The following is a 24,095-nucleotide window of genomic DNA, read 5'->3' as shown; positions in this document are numbered from 1 at the left end:
TTTTGTTTCAACAAATCTGTTTTATCACTTATTATGCTTGTAAGCGTTTATTTCATGTATTACATTGTAGATTTTATAATCCTATTGATTGTAAAGTTAATTAAGATTACATGTCTAGGCAAAAATCACACTGAGTCTGGTAACTATTCTTGCCAACAAATGAGGCAACATTCTACAGATTTCCAGATAACACATTTCGGAAATCATTTTCGGAAACTTTTTTTCAAAGTTTTCAGAACTGCTTAGGTAATTGGGTAAGCTTATGAATATCTGTTATGTTGGAGCTGACAGTCATTTCAGTTATTCTAAATCATGTGATTATACCAAGCTTCTGCTCAGTGGTTATTGCTTTAAACAATGCCTGGTGATATTTCTCACATATTAAAGAGAATTTACATTCTCTGTTTTCTCCTTGAGCTACTTACAGCTATTCGTAGCTTCTATTTGAAATATCATTTATTTTGTAGAAACATTAGGTTATTTCAAAGCAGGAGACATGAAAAATGAGCAACACCCTTGCTGGGACTCGAATCTCTTCGAAATGCGCAGAGTGTGCTGACCACTACACCCCGAAGGTAAGCTAAGAAGGCGGGAGAAATACCTTATAATTTCAATAAAAACATAAATTTTCTCCTACTCATCTGGCATTGTTATTAATGAGATAGTAATTAGAAATCAATTATAGAACACAAAGTAGCAAATTTATAATTCAGCAATTATACTTACAACAGTCACATCATCAACTGGTGCTTTGTGGTATAAAAGAATCCTGGCACTGTCTACATGATCACCTTGAGATGCCATATGTAAGGGAGCAAGTCCATTCTATACACAGGTAATTTAAAATTTTACATATACTATGTTGTAATCATTATTTTTTTAATTAAATAACTAACAAAGGAAACTATTAATTTTAAAATTAAAGCTTTTATTCTTCTTGAAAAAATAAATTTTAGTATGAAAAAATACCAACAACACACCTTTGTTTTTGCAGTAATAGGAGCTCCTTTTTCCAGTAACAAATCTACTACTTGATCATGGCCACTTCGAGCAGCACAGTGCAGAGGAGTTAACCCATCCTACAAAGGACACAGAATAAAACATAAGCAACTGGTGAATATCACAATTAATTTTTCAGCATTTTTCATTACAAGCGTTTTTCATTCAGAAACTATTTATTATTCAGGATATGCTATCTTGGTATTAACTTAACAAAAATATCCTGCTAATAATCTATTGGCTTCTTTTGGCAATGAAATAAATTTTTAGTATCAGCAAATTAATTACACAAGGTACATTATTATTATTATTATTATTATTATTGGTACTGTTTAGCTGTCACATTCAAAATCCCATCAAACAGTTTATTATTCTCTGCAGCTGTCTTAGTCTCCTTCTACTAAATAAACATAGCAAATAAGCTCTGTCAAACCAACATACAAGTCTAACTATCACTTTATAAGCAGTTTTGTTAACATAATAGTTCCATTACACATCTTCAGTGATGTAGAATTTCCTGAGTGAAAACTGGATCATTTGCAGTATTTTAGCTAAATACCACATGCCTAGATATAATGTCTTGCTTCTTCTTCATTTCTGAGCAAATCTTCAATAGATGCATGAAGCAAAATACAGGAAAAATTAAGAGCAGGTGAATGACTTATGAGAAATTTCCAAGGGAAAAATAACCCCTTCCCCACAAAATGAGATAAATTGCTGGTTTTCACTCACCCAAATAGGTCTGAAATTTAGATCCAAATAGAAAATAAGCCATTCCAACCCTACCTTACGAGGAGAAAAAAAAAAAGAGTAGGGAGGAAAATGCATCTTTCGAAAAGAATCTGGGAAAGCTTCAAAGATTACCATACTGCTAACAGAAAAGTGAATCAAGGGTGATACTCTGGGCAAATACCAGAGAAAACCCAAGTAGTCATGATATAGTTTCACTCTCATAAAATATATTAAATTTAACATATATCACGTATCTAGAGCTCAAAGGTTTAGTTAACAATTTTTTTAAATTTTTTTAAATATTAAATGTTTATTAGTTAGCCGAAAAAAAGGTCATGATAATTATTTATTAATGAACTAAAAAAGTTGCATTACTCCATGATGAAGAAAAAATTAGAAGAAAGGAGAATATTTCTTAAATGTACAAAAGATTGCATTTATTTGATTGTATTTAGGTTTTCACGTACTTTTACAACACTACAGATAGATTTCATTTAATTATTTATATAAGCTAGACGTTTGCAAATAATAACATGCAATGCTGCTGTCACTAAATCCTTTCAATTACCATAATACTTCTTTTAAAATAATAGCATATAGGACATGAGTGCTTAAACTAAATACAAGTAAATTCAAAGGCATATTTCTTAAATTTTATAAAACAGATTTCATGACAAATTCCCACCATGATTTTCTTGTATTATAGATAAATACTGATGCTTATGTATTAGCACAAACACTCGAACAAAATTTTAAAGTCCCCAAATTCTTAAAGAGTACCTAATTCTGATAAACATGCATTATAGTCCATCAATATTAATAAGTACTGCTACTATTTTAATATTATTTGTTGCATTCCACATTAAAATGGTTTTTATAGATGATAGGTGATGTATTTTGTCTCGAATACAGTTTTAAAATTGCACTTGCGGGACCTGTCTACGGAGCAGAACTGAAAAAGAATTTCTGTAGTGAAATAGAATTTTATTGCAAAATTTTAATAGAAACAATTATCCGTTTTAACCCTTTGACTAATAACAAGACATATATGTCCCACTAAAAGTTCTGCTAGATTAAAAAGTCTGGATTAGAATCTCCTGAATTTTAAGGATCATCTTCCAATAATTGGAAAATCAAGACACCACTGTGTTCATTGTACACAAATGAACATAGAAAAAAGAACAATACGAGTTGCCCAATGTGTAATGTTGGGTTATGCAAAGATTGCTTTTTACCCTGTACCATACAATGTAAATATATTTCATATAATAAAGTTTTCCAAAATAATAGGTGTGCTTATAGTAAGTCGATTGCTACATGTGGGATAAATGTGTTCCACCATTAACTATGGCTAGGACAAATGTGACCCACCCTTTGGCTTGAAAAGCATTTCTCAAAAAATAAATAAAAAAAAAATAAATGATAAATTCACTTTATTTATGACATATTTTGTTCACTTGGATAAAAAAACTTTTTAAAAAAATTGTAATCAAATGGAACACAATAAAATTTCCACCAGAACAAACAAAACAATAATTTGCTTGCAGGAAGTTTAATAACTGATATTTTTTTCAGATATGTATACTAATTGTAATAATAATAACGTTTACACATTGTAAATAAATGATTTTTCACAAATATACATGATCATTCTCTTTTATATAAAAACTACCAAACTGTGGCAAAGTAATTGTGCTAATGCATAAGTACCTAAATATTTTAGTGGAATTTATCATTTATGAAATTATTCAAACTTATTGATATTGTTGAAGTTATCAATTAGGCATCATTTAACTTTCAGTTTTCATTATCAATCCTTTATTGAGACGATTAATAGAATCCAGAGACAATTTGATTAATAGAACTAATCAACTAAAAAAGAGGGGGAAATAATAAACAAATTGCCTCGAAATATAATTTATGACGAACCACTAATGTATAATAAAATATTAAAAAATAGAATATTAATATTGTTAAATAATACTACACGAAGAATTCTTTAAGAGTGCAAGTTCTATAATCACCATCGTATCTCCATTTATAAATAATCTAACAAAAGCTTGTACAATTTATTACATCAGCGATGATTTTTTTTATATATAGCCTTTGACTGTTGCATTAAGAAAAAAAAGCAGTATCACATTTTACTGCAAATTAATCTTAAAGTATACGAAAATAAATAAAGATTCTTTGCCTTCAGATTAAAATATGTTTATTTTAAATATTATACTTCCACAATACAGTCAAAAGTCGTTAATTCGGACACCCATAATCTGGAATAATCTATAATCCGAACCTCAATGCTACAAACTTTCTGCACATGTGTTGTGCTGACGCATGCGCATACGAACTTTACGGCTGCGAATATGCTTGTGCGCATGTGCAAAATACGTTTACGCGCGCGCGTTTAATGTATAACGGACGGTATAAGCTAAGCTAAAATTATCTAATTCAGTTAATGTTGCAGATTGCATTGTTCCTTAATCTTCGAATTGGATCTGGCTTATTATTTTTTGCAGACTGTTAGACCAATTTTATAAAAGTAAGCTTGAACTTTCAATTGTGTCAAATAGAATTTCCAATATATATTTACTAATATGTAAAGGATCTACAAAGCGAAAGTATGTTTCGAAGTCCATTAAACAAAAAGTGGAATTGCTGCAAAAAATGGATAAAGGCATATCCTTCGTTTCTCTAACCATTCCGAAATCTGTTTAACAATTTCACGCTGCTCTGTGGCTGGGGGGGGGGCGCCTTGGCGTGCAATGAGTTGGAAGTTGATCTGTCAGCACTATCCTTATCTTCAGGGCAGATGTTTTTATTTTATTTGGCTTACAATTCCTTACTAAATGTAGTATTTCATCTCGATGTACTCCGTCTTTGATATGATTTAAATCAAATTCCTCGTCATTATAATTTGCTTCCAATAGCGAAGAAAGTAAAATAAACAAATAAATATTAAGCTTTTTTTTTTTTTTTTTTTTTTTTTTGTAAATTTTGATACCCTTTAGATCATAATTGTTCTTTATTTCATAAATTATGGTTTCATGTTTTTTATTTTATAATTTCTGCATGCCATCTTACCAGATTTAAACTGATTATCTATAATCCGGAAAAATCGATAATCCGGAATCGCCGATGTCCCGACGAGTCCGGATTAACAACTTTTGACTGTATATAAATAAAGGTAGCTAATGGGCTATAATATAAAAATTTTTACTTTTATTTGTACTATATATAAATATAGTACATTAAACTATATAACACTAAACACAAGTCCTATTCTAAACTATACTATGATCTTTATCGATTGCAGTATCTGGTGGTCATGAGGTGAGTTTTTTAGTATTCCTAAGATCATAACTTGAAGACTTTTGAATAATCAAAATTCCACCATACATTATATTTAAAGACAAAATATGAGCAAAACCTCCATAAATTCATTCTTCTACATTTAATTATTTTTCAATTTCAAAATGAATACATTAAAACAAATCATGACAGTAACTAACAGAATTGAAAAATTTTTTTTATTCTTTTTAAAAACATTAAAATTAGAGCTTTCTAAACTGACCATAATAATCAGAGAAATATGATTTTTCCCCCATCATAACACGATTATTCATAATTAACCTCTCAACTGGCCAGACTATACATTAAAGGCCTAGAATATTTTGTAACAGCTTTAAATTACTATACATATGTGCATCTTGAAATTTGTCCAAGTAACTAAAGCAGTGTATTAAAAGAAAAAGGTATCTGGTATAAAAAAGTACGAGTGGTATTGAAATTTTATGAGCAGTATAAAAAAAAATCTCATTTTTACCACAGTTTCAGATAAGTGGTCAGTCTGAGGGTTAATAGCACAAAATTTTAATAAATATATTTAATAGCATTAATCTCTGACAAAATATTCTACAACTCTTTGTCATCTCTGACACTGAATTTTATTGGTTAGATGCAGCCAAAACTCTTATGATAGATAATAATCAAATTGGTAGCTATTTCCCCCTTCTGGTAGATAAAAAAAAAATATTTAAATAATTTATGAACAAAACAAATAGAATCAAAGGAAGTGAATAGGAGGAAAAGGGCTTACCCTTGTGGAGGCATCAATTTTAGCACCTTTATCAATGAGTAAATTGACCATATTAGATTTTCCCCACTTAGCTGCAACATGTAAAGGTGTAATCTGGTGCTAAAATGGAAAAAGGATAGTGATTCACATACACAATATCAATCAAATGTTCTCTGAAAATACATCATTTTATAAAAATTAACTTAGATTTTACATTCATCAGTCAAGAATTCACATGTACTATGGCAATACTGAAAAATAAATTTTAAAAAAATCTGAAAGGGTTTTCTATAAAAATATTTAATACTTTTAATTAGATGTTTCATGAATTAAATGCATTTTTGCCTAAATCAACTAAACTGAAAAGGGAAAAAAAAAAGAAATATTCTTACGAACAGCAACTATTGTTTTTAAAAGAACCCAGCTAGTTAATAACAGATAAATTAAACATGGAAGATAAATATCTTATATTTTACCAAATGCAAGAGACTCAAATGAAAAGTGAAAAACACATCCTTGTCTGCCAAGTTTGCTCTTCATAGTGCATTAACATCTACTATCAGTTTTCCTTTCAATATTGATCAACAATCTATGCCATCAGTCTTGCTTATATTACATATAAATATATATATTACATACACTCTGTCCCAAAAGTTTATAGACTCAACTATAAAACATATTTTAGAAAATTGGAAAGGAACACTAACACCAAACAAAAATCTGTTTATTTAAATAACATGTGACTTGCATTGCAGTAAATGTTAAACTAAAATAACAATTTGTATTTTAGAAAAAAATAAAAACACAGAAGAATATTCGTCTCAAAAGTTTATAGATTATTAACATTTTAACAACTTGTGATCAATTTTAAATCACTTAATACTTCAAAGTCGTCCCATTATTTAGTTTGATGTTGAATACAAGTTTCTCCATGGAGAGAACCAGTTTTGTAATAACTCTGGTTCCATCCTGTAGCATGCAATCTCAATTGCTGCTTTTAAGGCATTGACAGAAGAAAACTGCCTTCCATTCTCAAACTGTCCGAGGCATAACACTCCACACATTCTCGATCCCATTAAAACCGGGGCTCATTGGTAACCATTTAAGAATAGTGACATTTTTTATATCTAGGTATATTCTTGTATTATTAGAAGTATGAATGGGAGCACTGTCATGCTGTCCCAATTTTGTCCACCAAAGTTTTCTATAAATAGCATAAGATGGTCTCTTAGTATTTCTGCAAACGATGAATCTTGCTAACCATCTGAACAGGTGAAACCCAAGTGACTGTTGAAATGGAAAGCTGCTCACACCACAACAGATCCACCTCAATTGTTTCTACTGAAATAGCTCCAAGACTCTATTCATAAGTCATGCAAGTAATATGAATATTCGTCAGAACTATCTAGTTTTCATTCTTTTTTCATCACTAAAAATAACAGAGATCTTTTGTCACCATATGCCATGTGATTATGAGCCCATTGCAAACTCATTCATTCATGAAGCTTTGAAAACGGTAATGACTGAACCATTTTTACGTGAATCACACAACCAGATTTCTTAATTCGCCTATGAACAGTGTTTTGAAATATTTGCAATCCAAAAGCCCTTGTAATTTGGAAAATTGACTTTTTCTGTGTCAAAACAATTCTTTGTATTCACCTATTACTACGACTATCCATCATTCAGGGTCTTCCTGAACATGGTTTTGGCTGATGTGGCTTCTTGCGTCACATTACACAATAAATCCTGTTTACAGATCGATTCAGAAGTTTCAAAATTTGTTTAACAGAACTACTTTATTTCCTATGTGTTTTAAATAAAAATATTTTAATACATGTACATGCAGTAAAGTTACTTTAATGCATTTTGAATGTGTGTTTTAACTTTTTGTGGCCGGGGCTTTGGTAGCAGTAAAAGTTACCAAAGGACGGCGAATCTTGAACCGAATGCTTCCCCCCTTTAACCCCTTCGCGCCGACTGTCACGTCTACGTGCCAGCAACAAACACACTCACCTCCCGGCCGACACGCAGGCGTGACAGAGCATTTTTCCGTTTACTACCGACTGTCACGTATTTGTGCCAGTGTCCTGGAATGTTTTTCAAACTATAATTTCTGCCACAAGATGGCACTGTATGTCCATATGGTTTCAGTTACATGTACATTAGACCTTCTACTCGAAATGAGAGAAGCATGACTCGCATACACGTGTTTTTCATTATATAAACAAACGGGGAACTGAATGTTTCCGAATGGCGTGATTTATTACGTCTCTTTAAATCACACTTTATTTGCACGTGGTAGTTGTTTATTATAAGTAGAAGTTTTATATGCGCTAAAGCTTTGAGTATTTCGGTTTGCAGTTCAGTTTTTAGAAAATAATTAGATCTTGTTAGACGTGAATTCTTTCTGTTTTTACCGTTGCAATGTCGAAGAGTCGAAAATGTTTAACAGAACATGAAATAGCAGAAATGATGCAAAATATTTCAGATATTGATTCTGAAAGATTAACTGAAAGACATTTTCCAAAACTTTGTTCAGAAGAGACTGATAAGAAAATGAGACGACGATGCTTCGTTTGTTCACATTCCTGGAAAAATTCTCCAAAACGGCAAATGAGTTATTACGAGTGCAAGGAATGTAACGTAGGACTGTGTGTAGATCCCTGTTTTCACATTTTTCATACGAAAAGAGAATTTTAAGTACTATATTTAGTTTTCAGATGTATAATGTTAAAAGTTATAAAATGGTGAGTAATTAAAATGCATAAAATTACCTTATTTCTTGTTTAAATATGCATTTAAACAAGAAATAAGGTAATTAAAGTATATATATATATATAAATATCCATAAAGCATAAGCCATTTAAATACTCTATAGAGCATCATTAAACAATGTGTTGATACTTTGGAAATTTCATGGATTTAGGCTTAGTAGCAAAAAAGCTCCCGGCCCTGGAGAGACGCTGCCGGCCTCCGCGATAAGCGTGCGTTTTCGCTACCCGGCTTGAAGGGGTTAAGAAATCATCTCATGTTGCAACAAAGATTCTTGTGTGTAATTTAATGGATTCTCAGAGGGGTGCATCTATGTCGCAAAAGGAAGACCTTTGAAAGAGATAAGTGGTTAACACCCCAGGAACGTCAAATTTGACATTTCACTCAACTCTTCAGCCTGGAAAATGGGGGGGAAAAGACATGGCCACTGAAGTGGACAACCCCGTCTTTTCAAAGAGAGGACTCTATGGCCACTATAATGGCCATAGAGGTTCTTCAAAAGGTTAAAGAAAGTTCGGTAATTTTATACATTTATATTTTTCTTAAACATGTAATTTACTTGGGTGCATAAACTTTTGGAACAGAATGTACATACACATACACACACACACACACACACACAGTATATGTATCATAGATCATGGGACAAACTTGGAGGGGTGGTGGAGCATACTAAAACATGCATTTTTTGTATAGGAATGAAGGGTCTAAAATGACGGGTTAAGGGAGGAACGCAGAAAAACAACTCAAGATGAAAATGTGTTTATGTACAAAATCAATGCAAAGTACTTCTTTGCAGCAATACAGTATTCCAAATAAATGTTCAAAAAAGAGAACACTAACAGTAATAGGAACTACAGCTGTGATTGGCTGGCAATGCTGCGTTAGGAGGCGGTAATGAGCCAGACGAACCCCGATTTAATGCATCAGAGGATCATTCGTAACTCTGATGTCGAGCGTGATGGGCAAGTGTATGCACACGGAATGGGCCGACATGCATCTCATGTATGGTGCTGCAAATGGGAACAGCAGAGCAGCACTACAGTTGTACCATAAAGGGTTTCCAAACACGTGCATGCAGAAGCACACAAAGTTCGATAGGTTGCATCGGCCTCTGTGTGAAAATAGGTCATTTGAAACCACATCTGACACTATTAGTGGAAGGAGAAGTGCACAACAACCTCGCATTGAAGAATCCATCTTTAACATAGTACATGAATCACCTCAGACAAGTACAAGAGCTATTGCATGTCGTCTGCAGCTGAGTCATTCCACCGTTTGGAGAGTATTGCATGAAAATGGTTTGACCCATACCATTTGCAGAGAGTCCAAGCCTTGCAAGAGACAAATTACCCTCTTGGAGTTAATTTCTGTCCTTGGTTCTTGCAGCAGTGTGGCAGCGCAGACGGATTTCCCATCGGATGTGCTATTCACGGACAAGGCAACTTTCTCACAGGATGGCATCTTCAATAGCCACAACATGCACATGTGGGCAACTCATAATCCACACGGCACACGCAAACATGCATTCCAAACTCGCTTCTCCATGAATGTGTGGGGGGGGGGGTATTGTTAACGTCTACCTCATAGGCCCATACCTCTTACCTGCACATACAAATGGCTTATGTTATTATTTTTTTCTGAAACAGGTGCTACCAGAATTGCTGCAGGATGTTCCAGCTGTCATTCGTGATCGCATGAGACATTTACGGGCCGAAGATTTGGCCGTGGTGGACCTATTCAATGGCCACCCCGTACGCCAGATTTATCCGGCTTGGATTTTTTTTATGGGGCCATCTGAAGAGCATCATTTACGAGACTCCCGTTGACTCACTGGAGGACCTTGTTGCAAGACTATCCATTGCGGCTGCAAGTGTGTGCGAAATGCCTGTCGTTTTTCAAAATGTTCGTCAATCCCTTCTGCGACGTTACCAAGCATGTATTACTACTTGTGGTCACAATTTTGAACATTTATAGTGAATATTGTATTCCTACAAAGAAGCACTTTGCACTGATTTTGTACATAAACACATTTTCCTCTCGTGTCATTTTTTTGCGTTCCTGCCTTAACCCGTCACTTTAGACCCTGCATTCCTATTAAAAAAAATGCATTTTTTAATATGCTCCACCACCAATCCAAGTTTGCCCCATGATCTATGAAACACTCTGTATATATATGTGTATGTATATGTGTGCATGTAAGTAATATATACATATATATATAACGTTCTAAAAATATTTAATGCTTTTAATTAGCTACATCATGAATTAATAAATTAAAGCTAACCAGATTATCAGATAATGAGCCATATTAAAAAGTAAAAATAATAATAATAATAATAATAATCTTACAAACTGCATCTATTGCTTTTAAATAGCTTAGTTTATTCATAATAATTTGAACAATACCAAGGAAAATTTAAAAGATTCTCAAAGAGCTTGATCTTTTCCAGGGGGTTGGGCCATATCCTGCACATTCACTACTTTATGCAAGTGTCAAGAAAATGGAGATTTAAAATTTACTTTTTAATACAGAGTAGGAAGTGTAAGACCCTGTTGATCTGTTTTTCTTTTTCCTTCCTGTAAAAATAGCTGACTAAATACTTCTTATACATAAAACGTATAGGCCATGGGAAAAGGTTAATATTGCAAAACAAAATTTAAACATTGAAATTTCACTGAAAATTTTTAGTTAGCTTGTGTACGTGGACATACATACATTTATACATATCCAAAGTGATTCAAAACTATCGGGAAAAATGTAAAGGGAAATAGAGGGAACTGGAATGAGCAGATTTTGTAATGAAACGTACGTTCAAAATGGCACACTGAGGTGGTACGGGATACTGCTCAGCAATATGTAGAGCTCTATACTGACATAACTCATCATTCTTATTGTGGATTTTGATCAGTATGCATCATGACATAATAGCAAAATTTGCTAACGAGTATTTTATACATGACATAACAATTAAAATAGAGCAGCTACTTAAAAGAGGTATGATTCCTGAGTACTTATTTTGAATGGCTACTCCATTCCCTCCCCCACCGGCAGCCCCACAGATAAAATGCATCTCGGCATAGTTTGCTTTTGTGTGATGATGCATATCACTCACAATCTACACTGAGGATAATGATCTATGACAGCAAAGTACTTTTACCCACAACTCGGCATCATCCTGTTCCACCTTACCAATTTATTTTGACACACACATCCTATTATAAAGTCTGCTTATTTCAGCTCCCTCTACCTGCTTTTACCTTTTTGTTTAATAGTTTTAATACCTCTGAATAAAACTGCACTAATAATATTTGATTATTAAAAAAGATTCAAATAAATAAGTGATTTCTTAGTTTTTACATTAATCACACTGCAACACTTTTAGACAGCTAGTAAATTTAAAACATTTTTAAAGAAACCCACCAACATCAAAAGTTAAAAACAGTCCAGCAGAAAAACTTCACCCATTGTGAATGTGAAATAATTGCTTAATTCAAGAAGGTTCCCAATCAGGTTATAAAATACAGCATAGCATCAACAGAAAAACACATATATTATGCATGCATCAATACAGAAGACAGTTTTTACTGAAGTCCAAATACCTTTCAGGACACCCATTGTGCAGAAATGCAAAGGTAATCTTCTGCAATATTACAGACACTACTGACTACTGATAACACCATGCAAAACTATTTACAGTTATTTTTATGATGCCTTATTTCACTGTATGGTTCACATTCCATGATAGGTATGCTAATCATTTCTCAGTCAGATTTCTCTTTCTGGAGATATATGAAAGGGAACATTTTTAAATCTAAGCCTTAAACTACTGGCAGGATTTTCTCCAGGAAAGGATTATCTGGGAAAAAAAGAACAACATAGTTCAACAATTAGATATTTGTATACAGTTTAAAAGGTAGGCCTTGGAAATGCTGTATGACATGTAGGTAAGCATATGGATGTCATTTTTTAAACAAAATTACACAATTTCTTTTTTTTTCTTCATGATATAAGCTTCTATTTAGATTTATATTACTCTTGTATTTTATATTTATATTACTCTTGTATTTCACATTTATATTATTCTTGCATCTTACTCAAAGTCATGGGAAACAGAAGATCAGTGGCTCTTCAGTTAGATTTATTTTTAATGAATATTTTAACAATGTTTATATATTTAGGATTATTTATAATTAAATTATAGATAAAATTTCCAAATACTATGACATCACATGCTACCATTGATGTTACGCCACATTCTTTTTTTAAAAATTTCTGTATACATTTTTGTTTTGCGACAGAATTTTTTTCCCATTCTGCAGTAAACAAACTTCACTATTTTATTTAGATAATGCTCAGTTAATTGGGAGCTGACTGTAATCAGATCGAAAACTGTTATAATAAGAAATTCTGCATTGAAGATGGCAATGGCACATTTCTTCTATTAATGCAATAAAAGTCTATGGTATATTTGCATTTTTATTTTATTGGGAGAGTTTTTCTGCTAGACCCTCTTTATTATAGGAATGAATAAAAGAAACATTTTTCCAAATTTTAACACATTCTTAAATATGAAATTAGAGTTCAATTCATGTGGTCTGTTTATTGTAACTAACCTTAGCGGAATAATTGACATCAGCATTCTTCTCAAGTAACAGGGTAGCAATATTTTCATTCCCATAATGGGCTGCAATATGCAAGGGTGTGAAGCCACTCTGGAATGATATTCAAGCATTATGTTCAATTACCTTGTGACAAAGTATTTTTAATAAGAATAAGAATGAAACTTTGACATACTTTCGAAGTAACATCAGGGTCATGATCATTCTGCAAAAGCAACGCAGCAGCTTTACAATCGTCTTTTTTAGCAGCTATATGTAGTGCAGGTAACCTGACACGGCCTTTAGCATCATTTTCTAGTAAGACAGCTACAACTTTGTCATGGCCTTGCTGTAATGCAACTGCCAAAGGAGTAAAACCATCCTAAAAAAAAACAAAGATACATTTTTACTAAAAATTCAGAATTATTCCTAAAAACAGGAATAACACTTGCATTTTATGATTTAGGGTTATAACATCACACATATGAACAAAATGTCCAAAAATTTCCAGAGACCTTTTCTGATTAGGAAAAAAAAAAGAAAAGAAAAGAAAAGAAAGAAAGAAAGCGGCTGTGATAAAAATTAACTACATGGGACGAAAAGCCACTGTAAACTCATCCATATTTTGCTTACTATAACTGAATACAGTTTAAATTCTATTTTGAATGTACTCATAAAAATTGTTGAATGACACCTTTCTTCATTTAGCTGGCTTTCCATATCTGAGATAAACCCTGAATCATAATGAAAAAAAATCCTTTTTTTTTTAATGAATTTGTCTCCAGTTCATAAAACTAAATTTTTTATGTTAACATATGAAACACATTTATTTATACATCAATTTAAAAACATTAAGGCTATTTTTCTTCAGATTCCTCAGTTCATAAAAAACATTTCTAAATGCAAAATAATCATATTTTAAAAAAAAGAAAAGGGAAAAATATAGAAATACTAAATAAATACTGAATAAAGGTTTCTGTGATTCTAACACATGATAAAATTTGCACATAATCCGAATTCTAAATATTGATCCATGAAGTTATATATGATACACCTGGAATCAGATATAAACCTCAATGTAATTATTCAAATATGGCAAGATTAAATAAGGCATCTGAAAATCTCTACGTATTTAACAAAATTCAAACAAAAATATGAAAAGGGGGGATTGATTTCCTAATTCCTTACTAGAAGTGTACGCAGCAAAAAGCTAATTGTTAATTTTGTTTTTTATTAGACAAAAATCATAATAGCTCAAATTAATTTACTACACTTGAAATTATTTTCTATTAGCTTTGCTTGCTCACTCACAAATTAATTTAATACATTTGAAAGTGATAAATTATGCTTAGTGTTACGACAAAATAACGTTTTACATTGTTTTGATATAATATTAAGCATCAAAGGAAATGAAACACAGCATCATAGGATTAAACATACAAAGCAAAAACACTCAAAGATGAAATGTAAAAATAATTGAAAAGCCACTACATTCATTCAGTTATCTTACAACTTACAAATATTGGCAGACAAGATATTTCTTTCAAAAAGTAAAACCGAAAAATAATTAGGCTACAATTTACAAATAACATCAGATAAGATATTTCTTTAAAAAGCAAAACTGAAAAATAATTAGGCTAATTTTTAAAAATGTACTTTAGCCTTATTTGCAAGTACAAAAATATAATTATCATCTTAATATGGGGATTCCTTTATTCTTTTATTTAAAATCAATTTTCTACCTTTAAATCATAAAATATAAAAATTTAAAATATTTTCAGCATACATATAAAATTCATTTAACTCAAAGAAAGAAAGAAGAAACTCAGTCAATTTTTACTCACCTAAAATTTATTAAAAAAATACATAAGAAAATGAAATAAATAAAGTAACAGCAGATTATGAGTTAATGAAATTGCTACAGACATACCTCTGTTGCCAAACTCTGATTAGCATTATTTGCCAATAGAAATTTCACAACTCCATCATGATTTTCTTGAGCTGCCATATACAAAGGTGTGAAGCCATTCTGTGACTGAAGGTTTACATTTGCTCCATTCTGTACCAATATCTTGACAACCTCCTCCTGGCCAGCCAGGGAAGCTATATGAAGAGCAGTATTTCCTTTCTGAAAGTTAGAGAATATATGCATTTTTAAGCAGAAAGGATGAATAGCTATAGACATTTCATAAAATACTGTGTTCAATGGCAAATTCTAACAATCAGTCTAATTTTTATATTACACAGGGAAATCCCATAATGGGCCACACAAGAAAAGTTACATATTACTGCATACAGAACTAAAACACATTTATAATAAATCTATAAGAAGCTCTTTTAAGAATACAATAACCACAACTGACAATTAATACCGAATGCATTCGAAAGATAAATAAATACTGTCTTCATTATGTGAGGATCTTGTAAGTAGTAAGCCTCTCTTCGAGATTTTAAGAGCATTCTGATATGTTTCTCTGTCTGAAATAGTCTGCAGACAGAATAAGTCATACCCTCTTAATTTTTCAGTTATATTTTATGTTTTCTGATTCTTATAGTGTAAGACAATCAGAGGAGCTAAAGAGTCGGTGGTTCTTCAGGCTCTCGCATTTGAGAGGCTTCGATCATAGACTCACTGCAGAGCGCTAAAATCTCTTGACACTGGTTTTAAATTCATAATTCTTGCTATGTTAGGCGGAGTCATTAATGAACAAGTTACTGCTCTTGCAATGTGGAAGCATGTAGTCATGTCATCTTTTACCTCATAACAGCTTTAAGACTGCCACTTGTGTAGTCCCTCACATATCATATGTTTCATTATACTTAATTTGCTTGCCTTCCTTTTAACTCCTTAATTTACATTTTAATATCTAAGAAATATTTTAAAGAACGCTTCTTACCTTAGTAGCAATATTAACGTTAGCACCTCTTTTGACTAACTCTTGGACTACAGCTACATGGCCTTCCTTTGAGGCTAAATGAAGAGCATTCAGCCCATTCTGAGAAAAAGAAATACAAAATGCTTTAAATTAATAAAGAATGGCATATTCAAAGTATTTGATACATGTCATAGAATATTAACAAAGTTTTTTAGGTACACTTATAAGGTATTTCTCCCACTTCCCTAGTGTGCCTTCAAGCACGCTAGGGTAGCACGCTGGGCCGGTATTCCAGAGGTCCATGGTTCGATTCCCAGCGAAGGCCGTTGCATATTTTTCATCTTTTCTGCTTCCAATTAACCTAATGTACACACTAAGTAACAGAGCAATTAAGCCATACCCAGTATGATAAAATTATCCTAAGATACATATCAGAAGTCTTAGCATAATAGGTCTTGGAGTACTCTTAATATAATAGATAAAAGAAAAAATTTTCAGGCACTTAAAAATCGAAATATGTTTACCAAACCTTTCCGTTATATGCAAGATACCTGCAAAAGTTAATATTTTCTCCCCCCTTTTCTAGCCACATTTTGCAAGTATCATTTTTCTATTAGCTAATTATTTTCTATTCTCTACAGACTATTTTCTATTAGCTTTGCTTTAAAAATGAATATTTTTTAATATATGACCTATGGCAGCAGCAAAGAAAATATATAAAAAGCAGATTTAAAGATGATTTTATTTTGCATTGCTTCACATAAATAGTATTCACTCAAAAACTTTAAAATTGTCACTTGAAAATTAATTCAACATTTGTTAATGCAAAAATTAATGATTAAACCAAGTAACTTAAAAATGTTATGATGCTATTTTATAAATATATCTAAAAAATACTAAGTATTAAATAATCCTCAAAGAAAACCATTTCAGAAAAACATAAAGGACTACAAAACAGTCTAAAAGGAAAATAATTTTGACAATTCGTAATTATAAAAGGTTAAAAAAAAAAATGCAAAAACAAAATAAACAAGAAGCTATTTAAATAAATTAAAAAATTAGTTGAAAAATGCACTTAGAAATAAAATATTATGCACTTTTTCTTCTGTGAAACAAATAAGGGCAAACCTTTCACACCAAATTACAAATGTGGTTATTCAAATCATGTGTATTTTCCTGCCATCACAGAGGAATCCGAAGAACAATGTGCAGGCTCGTCTCAACTAGCTTATAAAATAGTTGCAAATAGGAAGCTCGGTAGTTATTTTACTGCTTGGCAGAAGCAGCTTTCGATGGATTACACTGTTCACAGCCCTATTATATGCACCAATACTTTACACTAGATGAATACTTCCTTTAGTCCAAGCATCAGTAAACCATTCTTTTTCGTCCAAATTCATTTGGAATCCATAGTGATTTGAACATATAATTTTTTTAACCACTGTACTGCAAAACAAACTATCTGTCACAGGCAACAGTAATACAAAGAAACAGGGGATTCTGTGTTTCAGCTTAAATAGAGCATTGCCTTCTGAAGCCAGCTCATCATGGCAGTCCATGCACATTGTCGACCATGGAAGCAGTATGAAAAGATACCCTAAGTTCATTCAGTACTCTTCTGTTATCAGGACGGGATTAAAAAATGTATGTACGCATGTATTTGTACATGTGCGTGTGTGTGTGTGTGTATACTCACATAGATGCATACATATAAATTATACATGCATACATGAACATACAGATCAATACATGCATTTCTGAATCTGGTCCGGATAAACAGAACAATACCTATCTTTCAAACTTCCTAATTAATTATACCGGGTGCCCATAATTAAACTGACAGTGCTCACAGTATTCTGTAGCGCGAACTATTTGTGAGAATGAGGCCACATTTTGTAGGAAGATTAAACAAGACGGGGGACGAAGGATTCCGCGAAAAAACAAATTAGTTTCAAAAGTTACCGCTAGGGGAATATTTGGCACTGTGTAATAGAAAATAGAGTGTTAACAAATGCAAATTAATACGGAATAAAATTATATGTATATGCCTTACAGTACGGTATGAAAAATCTTACGAAAGATTATCAACTTCTATCCGTACAAGATCAGCCGGGTACAGGAGTTACTGTACCCCGACCATGATAAGCGATTGACTTTTGCTCTCACCTTTCTTGCCAGAATGGAGGTGGATGATCCTTGGCCGTGGAAAATCTTATGGGGAGACGAGGCCCACTTTTACCTGAATGGAACTGTGAATACCCAGAATTTGGGATGATATGCCGAATTTGGGATGACAAATCATCACCACATACAGTCACAGCAATTCCCTTACGTTCACCAAAGGTAACTGTTTGGTGTGGATTCACAGCGGAATTTATTGTAGGTCCATTTCTATGAGAACATTACCCCGACAGGACCGGAAACCTGTTCTGTTACCAGAGAAAAATATCGCCACATGTAGAACAGCTTTGTCATTCCGGCACTTCAGCAAAGACAATGCCTGGGGAAAATCATTTTCATGCAAGATGGAACCTCTCCACACGTTGCTGTATGGGTGCAACAGATGCTATGACAGAAATTCACAACAGAAAGAGTCATTAGCCGCTACTTTCTAACTGCATGGCCACCTCGGTCACCTGATCTTACCCCATGCGACTTCTGGCTATGGGGGTTACCTTAAGTCCAAGGTCTATCAAGGAGTGGTCCAGGACCTGGCTATGCTGAAGGATAACATATCACGAACTGTACGGGAGGTTCCTGCAGACATGTTACTTTCTGCTGTTGTGCATACTGTGCACAGAATGCAATATGTGGTTCCCCAACAACAGCAGCAGCCACATTGAACCTCATTTGAATGCAAAATAAAAGGTAATTTCCATATTGATTTGCATTTGTTAACACTCTATTTTCTACTACATGGCGCCAAATATTCCCCTAGCGATGACTTTTGGAACTAATTTGTTTTTTCACGGAATCCTTCGTCCCCCATCTTGTTTAATCTTCCTACAAAATGTGGTGTCATTCTCGCAAATAGATCGCGCTACAGAACACTGCGAGCACTGTCAGTTTAATTATGGCCACCCTATATATTGATTTGTTGCAATCCAGTAGCAAAGACTGTCCAGAATTGGTCCAGTCTTTAAGGCTGAAAAGTGGTATCATGCAAGTACATAAACCAACAGTGCATTTTTTTAAAGTATCCTTGCTAAGTGTATCATTACCATAAAAACTTAAATTAGCAGTATTAAATTCGGATTTGAACACTCAAAGCAAAAAACCATAACAAAAAGCTTCTTTAGAGACTTATAACAGTGCATACTCAGTCTTTCCGGTTTTTTAATCACTTTTTCTCATGATTATTACTTACATAATTCAAGAATTCTGCAAAACAAGTTTAATGAGAAGCTTCAGAACAACATAATTCAATCATTTCAAAATAAAAGCTGCTTATTTTGACAACTACAATGACTATTTTCAATAAAACATTCATCATTATCAGTTTTAGCTTTACATAAATAAGAATATCTTCAGGAACTTCCTATTAAAAAGCTCGATATTTTTTAATTTATTAATAATGAATTAATCAAAATTTTATCAAATGGAATTTTATAGGGATCAGTTCCAGTTAATAAAGCATTCATTTTGCAAAAGCAGATTTTATTTTACAGAATCCTGCCTCTACTGGTAATAAGACATAAAATTCTATGTTTTATTTTGAGAAAGACAGTAATTATAAATATAAGCCTGGGTTCAATGTTTAAAATGTATATTTTGACATTTCTTCTGTTGAACAACCTGTAGATTCGTTAAAAATATTCTTTCCCTAATAGTCAAAAATCTAAGTTAGAAAAGAACAAAGTGGGACAATAATTACAACACAAAAACTAATTAAACTTGCATGTTCTTGTTTAAACTTTCCATAATGAAACATTAAGACTGAATTTCCCAATTACTTACAGCATTACATGTATTAATGTCAATGCTCCCCTTCAGGTATTCAAGCACTTTCTCCACATTTCCAGCTCTAGCTGCTCTCAGGAAGCTAGCATTACTATCACTCTGTAAAATGAAAAGAAATTAGACGTGATAATTCAAAAAAAAAAAAAAAATATTCCATATATACTTTATCATAATTAATATACATTTCCTCATACAACCTCTATATATGAACATGTATTGCATATTTTATCTTCAGTTAAGGTTACAAAGTTGCCTTTATCACTATTGGCAACCTTTCAACTTTATTAGCAATTAATTTCTCTGTCAGCATTAAAAGAATGCTGACAGAGAAATAAAAGCTAAAGATGCTGACAGAGAATAAAAGCTAAATAAAATTAATGAAGTATGGTAGCTAAAGCAAGCTACCATACTTCATTAATTTTATTAACCTTTATAAATATCATTATATGAATATTTTGTCAGAAATCATCAACCTTGTACCCTAACTGAAATTAAGTGCGTTGCATTTATTAAATGTAATAGATTTTCCTTAATAAAGCAGCTAAGGCTATTAACAATCAAAACTGACAAATTTAATAAAATTTTTGTAGTGCACAATTTATTTAACTCTCAGACCCAATCTTCAAATAAATAATAAGAATGTTCTCGATATTTTTATCAACCGTCATATATGAAGCCCATAAATATACAACACATGAAGCACATTTGTATTCAAACATATAATGCCCCATATAAATATTTGAAAGTGAAAACTGGTAAGTTTATATAATTAAAATCAATAAACTAACAAATAATTTTAAAATAAAATTAAATCCAATACACTGTCATATATAAAAATACTACATTCAAAGCTATGTAACATGATGAAAATAAATTTCTATATTTTTCATATACTAATACATGAAAAAATAAGTCTCAAAGAAATAAATAAAACAAAGATTATAAACGAAAAAAACTACTACTTGATGTAATAAAAAAATTCAGAAATGTATGTATGCACGTGAACATTTATGAATGTGAATACATGTATGTATGTGAGTATGTTCGTACATATACAGATGCATACACGAATACGTACAACCAACCATACATAGATGTACATACATATACATACATTTCTGAATCTATTCTGATAACAGAAGAATGTCGATTTTTACTATACTAAACTTTGACATTTATTTTATGACCACTAAAATTATAAAACAGACATCAATAAAAGTTTGGCAGAGTTACGCTACACAAGGAAATTGATATAATTAAACTTTAATTTTATTAACGATTGTTTGATAATTACTATGATTATGATTATAAAACAGGTAGCAATGAATATTTGGCATATTACGCTATATAAGATATCAAAATAGGTATTTCCACTACACTAGATATTTTCTGACATTTATTTTATGATTATAAAACAGGTGTCAATAAAAGTTTTGCATAGTTTAGTTACACCAAAACGCCAAATATTTTTTGTACTATTTACTCAAATCTCTAAAAAGTTTATTCAGGCTCTCAAAATATTTGAAAACTTTAGTCTAGACTTGCATACTTTTATTACTTTAGAAAATTAGTACGACTTAAAAAAATTAGCATTTGCGTACTTTTATTACCTTAAAAAAGGCTAATAAATAATGGAAAAATCATCTTATATTTATATCAATATGGAACAGTTTCTTGAGTTAGAAAAGATTTAATTCTTGTTGGACGGTACATAACGCGAAAAATATTGCAACTGACGAATACACAAAAAATTCGGGATTGCAAAATCAAATAAAGGTATTGATCGACAGGTACAATTTTCTGGAATTTACCAAACTGGAACCCCACGTTTTCCCAATTCCTACCTTATTTCTTTTCTTCTTAATTATAATTTTCTTTCTTATATTTTTTCCCCTTCTAAATAAATGAACTCGCAAAACATTTTGGTAACTGACAACAACAACATCAAGAAAAGAGACTGGACAATATCCTGAAGAAAACTGTTCAAGAATGCGAGATATATTAACGAAAAGTTTCAACAGACTACGGATGAATATGTGTACATAAAGGCTTGCAATAAGAAAATAAAAACAAAAGTAATTAACTAAAATTTCTCATAAAATCAAAATTAGTCATCTACCAGGAAAACTATATTTCATAAATTATTAAGTTATGGTAAAATATGAAGCCATCTCAAACTTTTCAAGGCGGATAACGGAAAACATGAAGTAAATATGGAACTTAGCGCTAAGAGATAAGATTAGATAATAATTAAAATTCGTAGTAAGCTAATGCAGTATACATCATGGAGATTAGTCAAATCAAGTACTTATATGCATCATGGAGATTAGTCAAATCAAGTACTTATGAAACCTCAAATATTAATTCTAAAGTATTTTATAGTCCATATCATATATAGTTCTTTTCGTTCCTTTCTTTTTCTTAACTTTTAGAATTCACGTAACTTAAATTTGTAAACCTTAAAAAAAAAAAAAAAAAAAAAGAAAGAAAGAAAGACTGAAAGAAAGGGAAAAGAGATAATCAGATTAATAGTTCCATTGACATTTTGAGTATGCCAGCCAGTACGAGGGAATGTACATTTTCACTGCAAGCATATGCGCTCTGCAGGAAAACGGGTTTTACAGGCTGGTTAAATTTATCGGTTTTATTTTTGACTACTACTCAAAATAACTCGTTTAAAATTCAACAGCAGTGAAAGGAACTCAGAGCTCATACTTCTACGATAAATAATTATAATGGAGGCTCGTTTTATTAAGTGCTGGTGTATGTATATATTTATTACGATTTATTATTTGGATGACCAGCAGAAATACATCTACAAAGTTCAAACAATGTGCAGTATAATTGCGGATCACAATCACACATGTACATAAATAGTATCAGATTAGGATGATATTAAAAACATCAGAGTATAGTTTTCAAAACAATTTTTTCACGAAGTCTTCTTAATTTCTAATATAATTTTCAAAATAATAATTTCATTGCAAAAAAATAGGCAAAGAATATAGGTTTAAGACCAAATTAAAAAACCAACCGCATCTTCATTCCAAAGAGAATGAAGAAAGAAGAATAATATATTAACCTTTTTTACTCTTATAGAGTTAATCTGCAGCCTAAAGAAATTGAGTTTTCTCTTTCTTTCTTTTTAACTGCCTCGCACATCGAATCCAAAAGATATTCGAAAAAGCAAAATCCCGTCTATTCCTAGCGCTTGTTCTCATCTCCAAACGATTACAATAACTGTGTTTCCAGTTATAGTAATGTTAGTTTACACAAATACTGAAATCGAATTTTTTCCCTCCACCCCTATCTATGAACAATCTACAAGGTGTGGCTATTAATTTCCAGGACTGCTCTAATAACACCAAAACAGATGTGAAAAACGTAACTTTTTAATATGTTTCGAAGTAATCTCCATCTGCCGTAATACACTTCTGTGCTCGGCAGTATAAGTTGTGGAAACAACTTTTAAAGTCCTCTTTCGGAAGGCTCTTCAATGTCGACCTCACATTCTTCTTGATGTCTTCAACATCCACAAAGACATCCTTTGATCACAGTTTTGAGTTTGAGAATGTTCGATCGTGCTCTGCTGAATTCGTCCCCGCAGACTTCTTTTTGATTCCCAAACACGCTATATCCCTAACATAAGGGATGCCTTCGTGGAGGACTTTCTAAGGGAAATTGGCTCGTCCCCACTTTACACATGAGGAAAACCACGAAAACGCCTATGCAGCCAGCCCGTTCGCGGGATTCAAACCTAGAACCGAACTACCAGTGTTTACCGAATTCACCACTCGGCCGCTGGTGGGCGCTAAATAAAATAGATTACATTTATTTTTTTTTTCCAGTTATCAAAATTACGTTCAGATTAAAGCAATAATTACTTTCATAGATTAAAAATATACACAACTTTTATTCATTAAAACAATTCGCTAAATCAGTAAATATTACTAATTAACTAATTCCACAACTTATACTGCCTTTAAATACTTTTAAAATGAAAGCTGCTGCAAGAGAACAAATTCCTCCTAGTTTAACAATATTAGTTTAAACTGTATTATGTTTCTTACATT

At 32.0% G+C, this 24,095-nt stretch overlaps 1 protein-coding gene across 1 annotated transcript in view; it reads right to left on the bottom strand.

The window, feature by feature from the left end:
• Positions 1-24,095, bottom strand: part of LOC118199574 (uncharacterized) — a 317,346-nt gene that overhangs the window by 173,336 nt on the left and 119,915 nt on the right. Inside the window, exons 2-9 of the mRNA XM_085810256.1 lie at positions 20,020-20,121; positions 16,084-16,182; positions 15,117-15,314; positions 13,383-13,568; positions 13,202-13,300; positions 5,831-5,929; positions 981-1,079; positions 727-825 (exon numbers count right to left, since the gene is read on the bottom strand). Coding sequence (XP_085666382.1) covers positions 727-825; positions 981-1,079; positions 5,831-5,929; positions 13,202-13,300; positions 13,383-13,568; positions 15,117-15,314; positions 16,084-16,182; positions 20,020-20,121 — 981 coding nt within the window. The remainder of the gene's footprint in view (positions 1-726; positions 826-980; positions 1,080-5,830; positions 5,930-13,201; positions 13,301-13,382; positions 13,569-15,116; positions 15,315-16,083; positions 16,183-20,019; positions 20,122-24,095) is intronic.

Source organism: Stegodyphus dumicola, chromosome 2, assembly GCF_044657685.1.
Source record: "Stegodyphus dumicola isolate Sdum_Otavi_A_Nest chromosome 2, ASM4465768v1".
NCBI classification, from domain to species: Eukaryota; Metazoa; Arthropoda; class Arachnida; order Araneae; family Eresidae; genus Stegodyphus; species Stegodyphus dumicola.
This window is presented reverse-complemented; position numbering and strand designations above follow the sequence as displayed.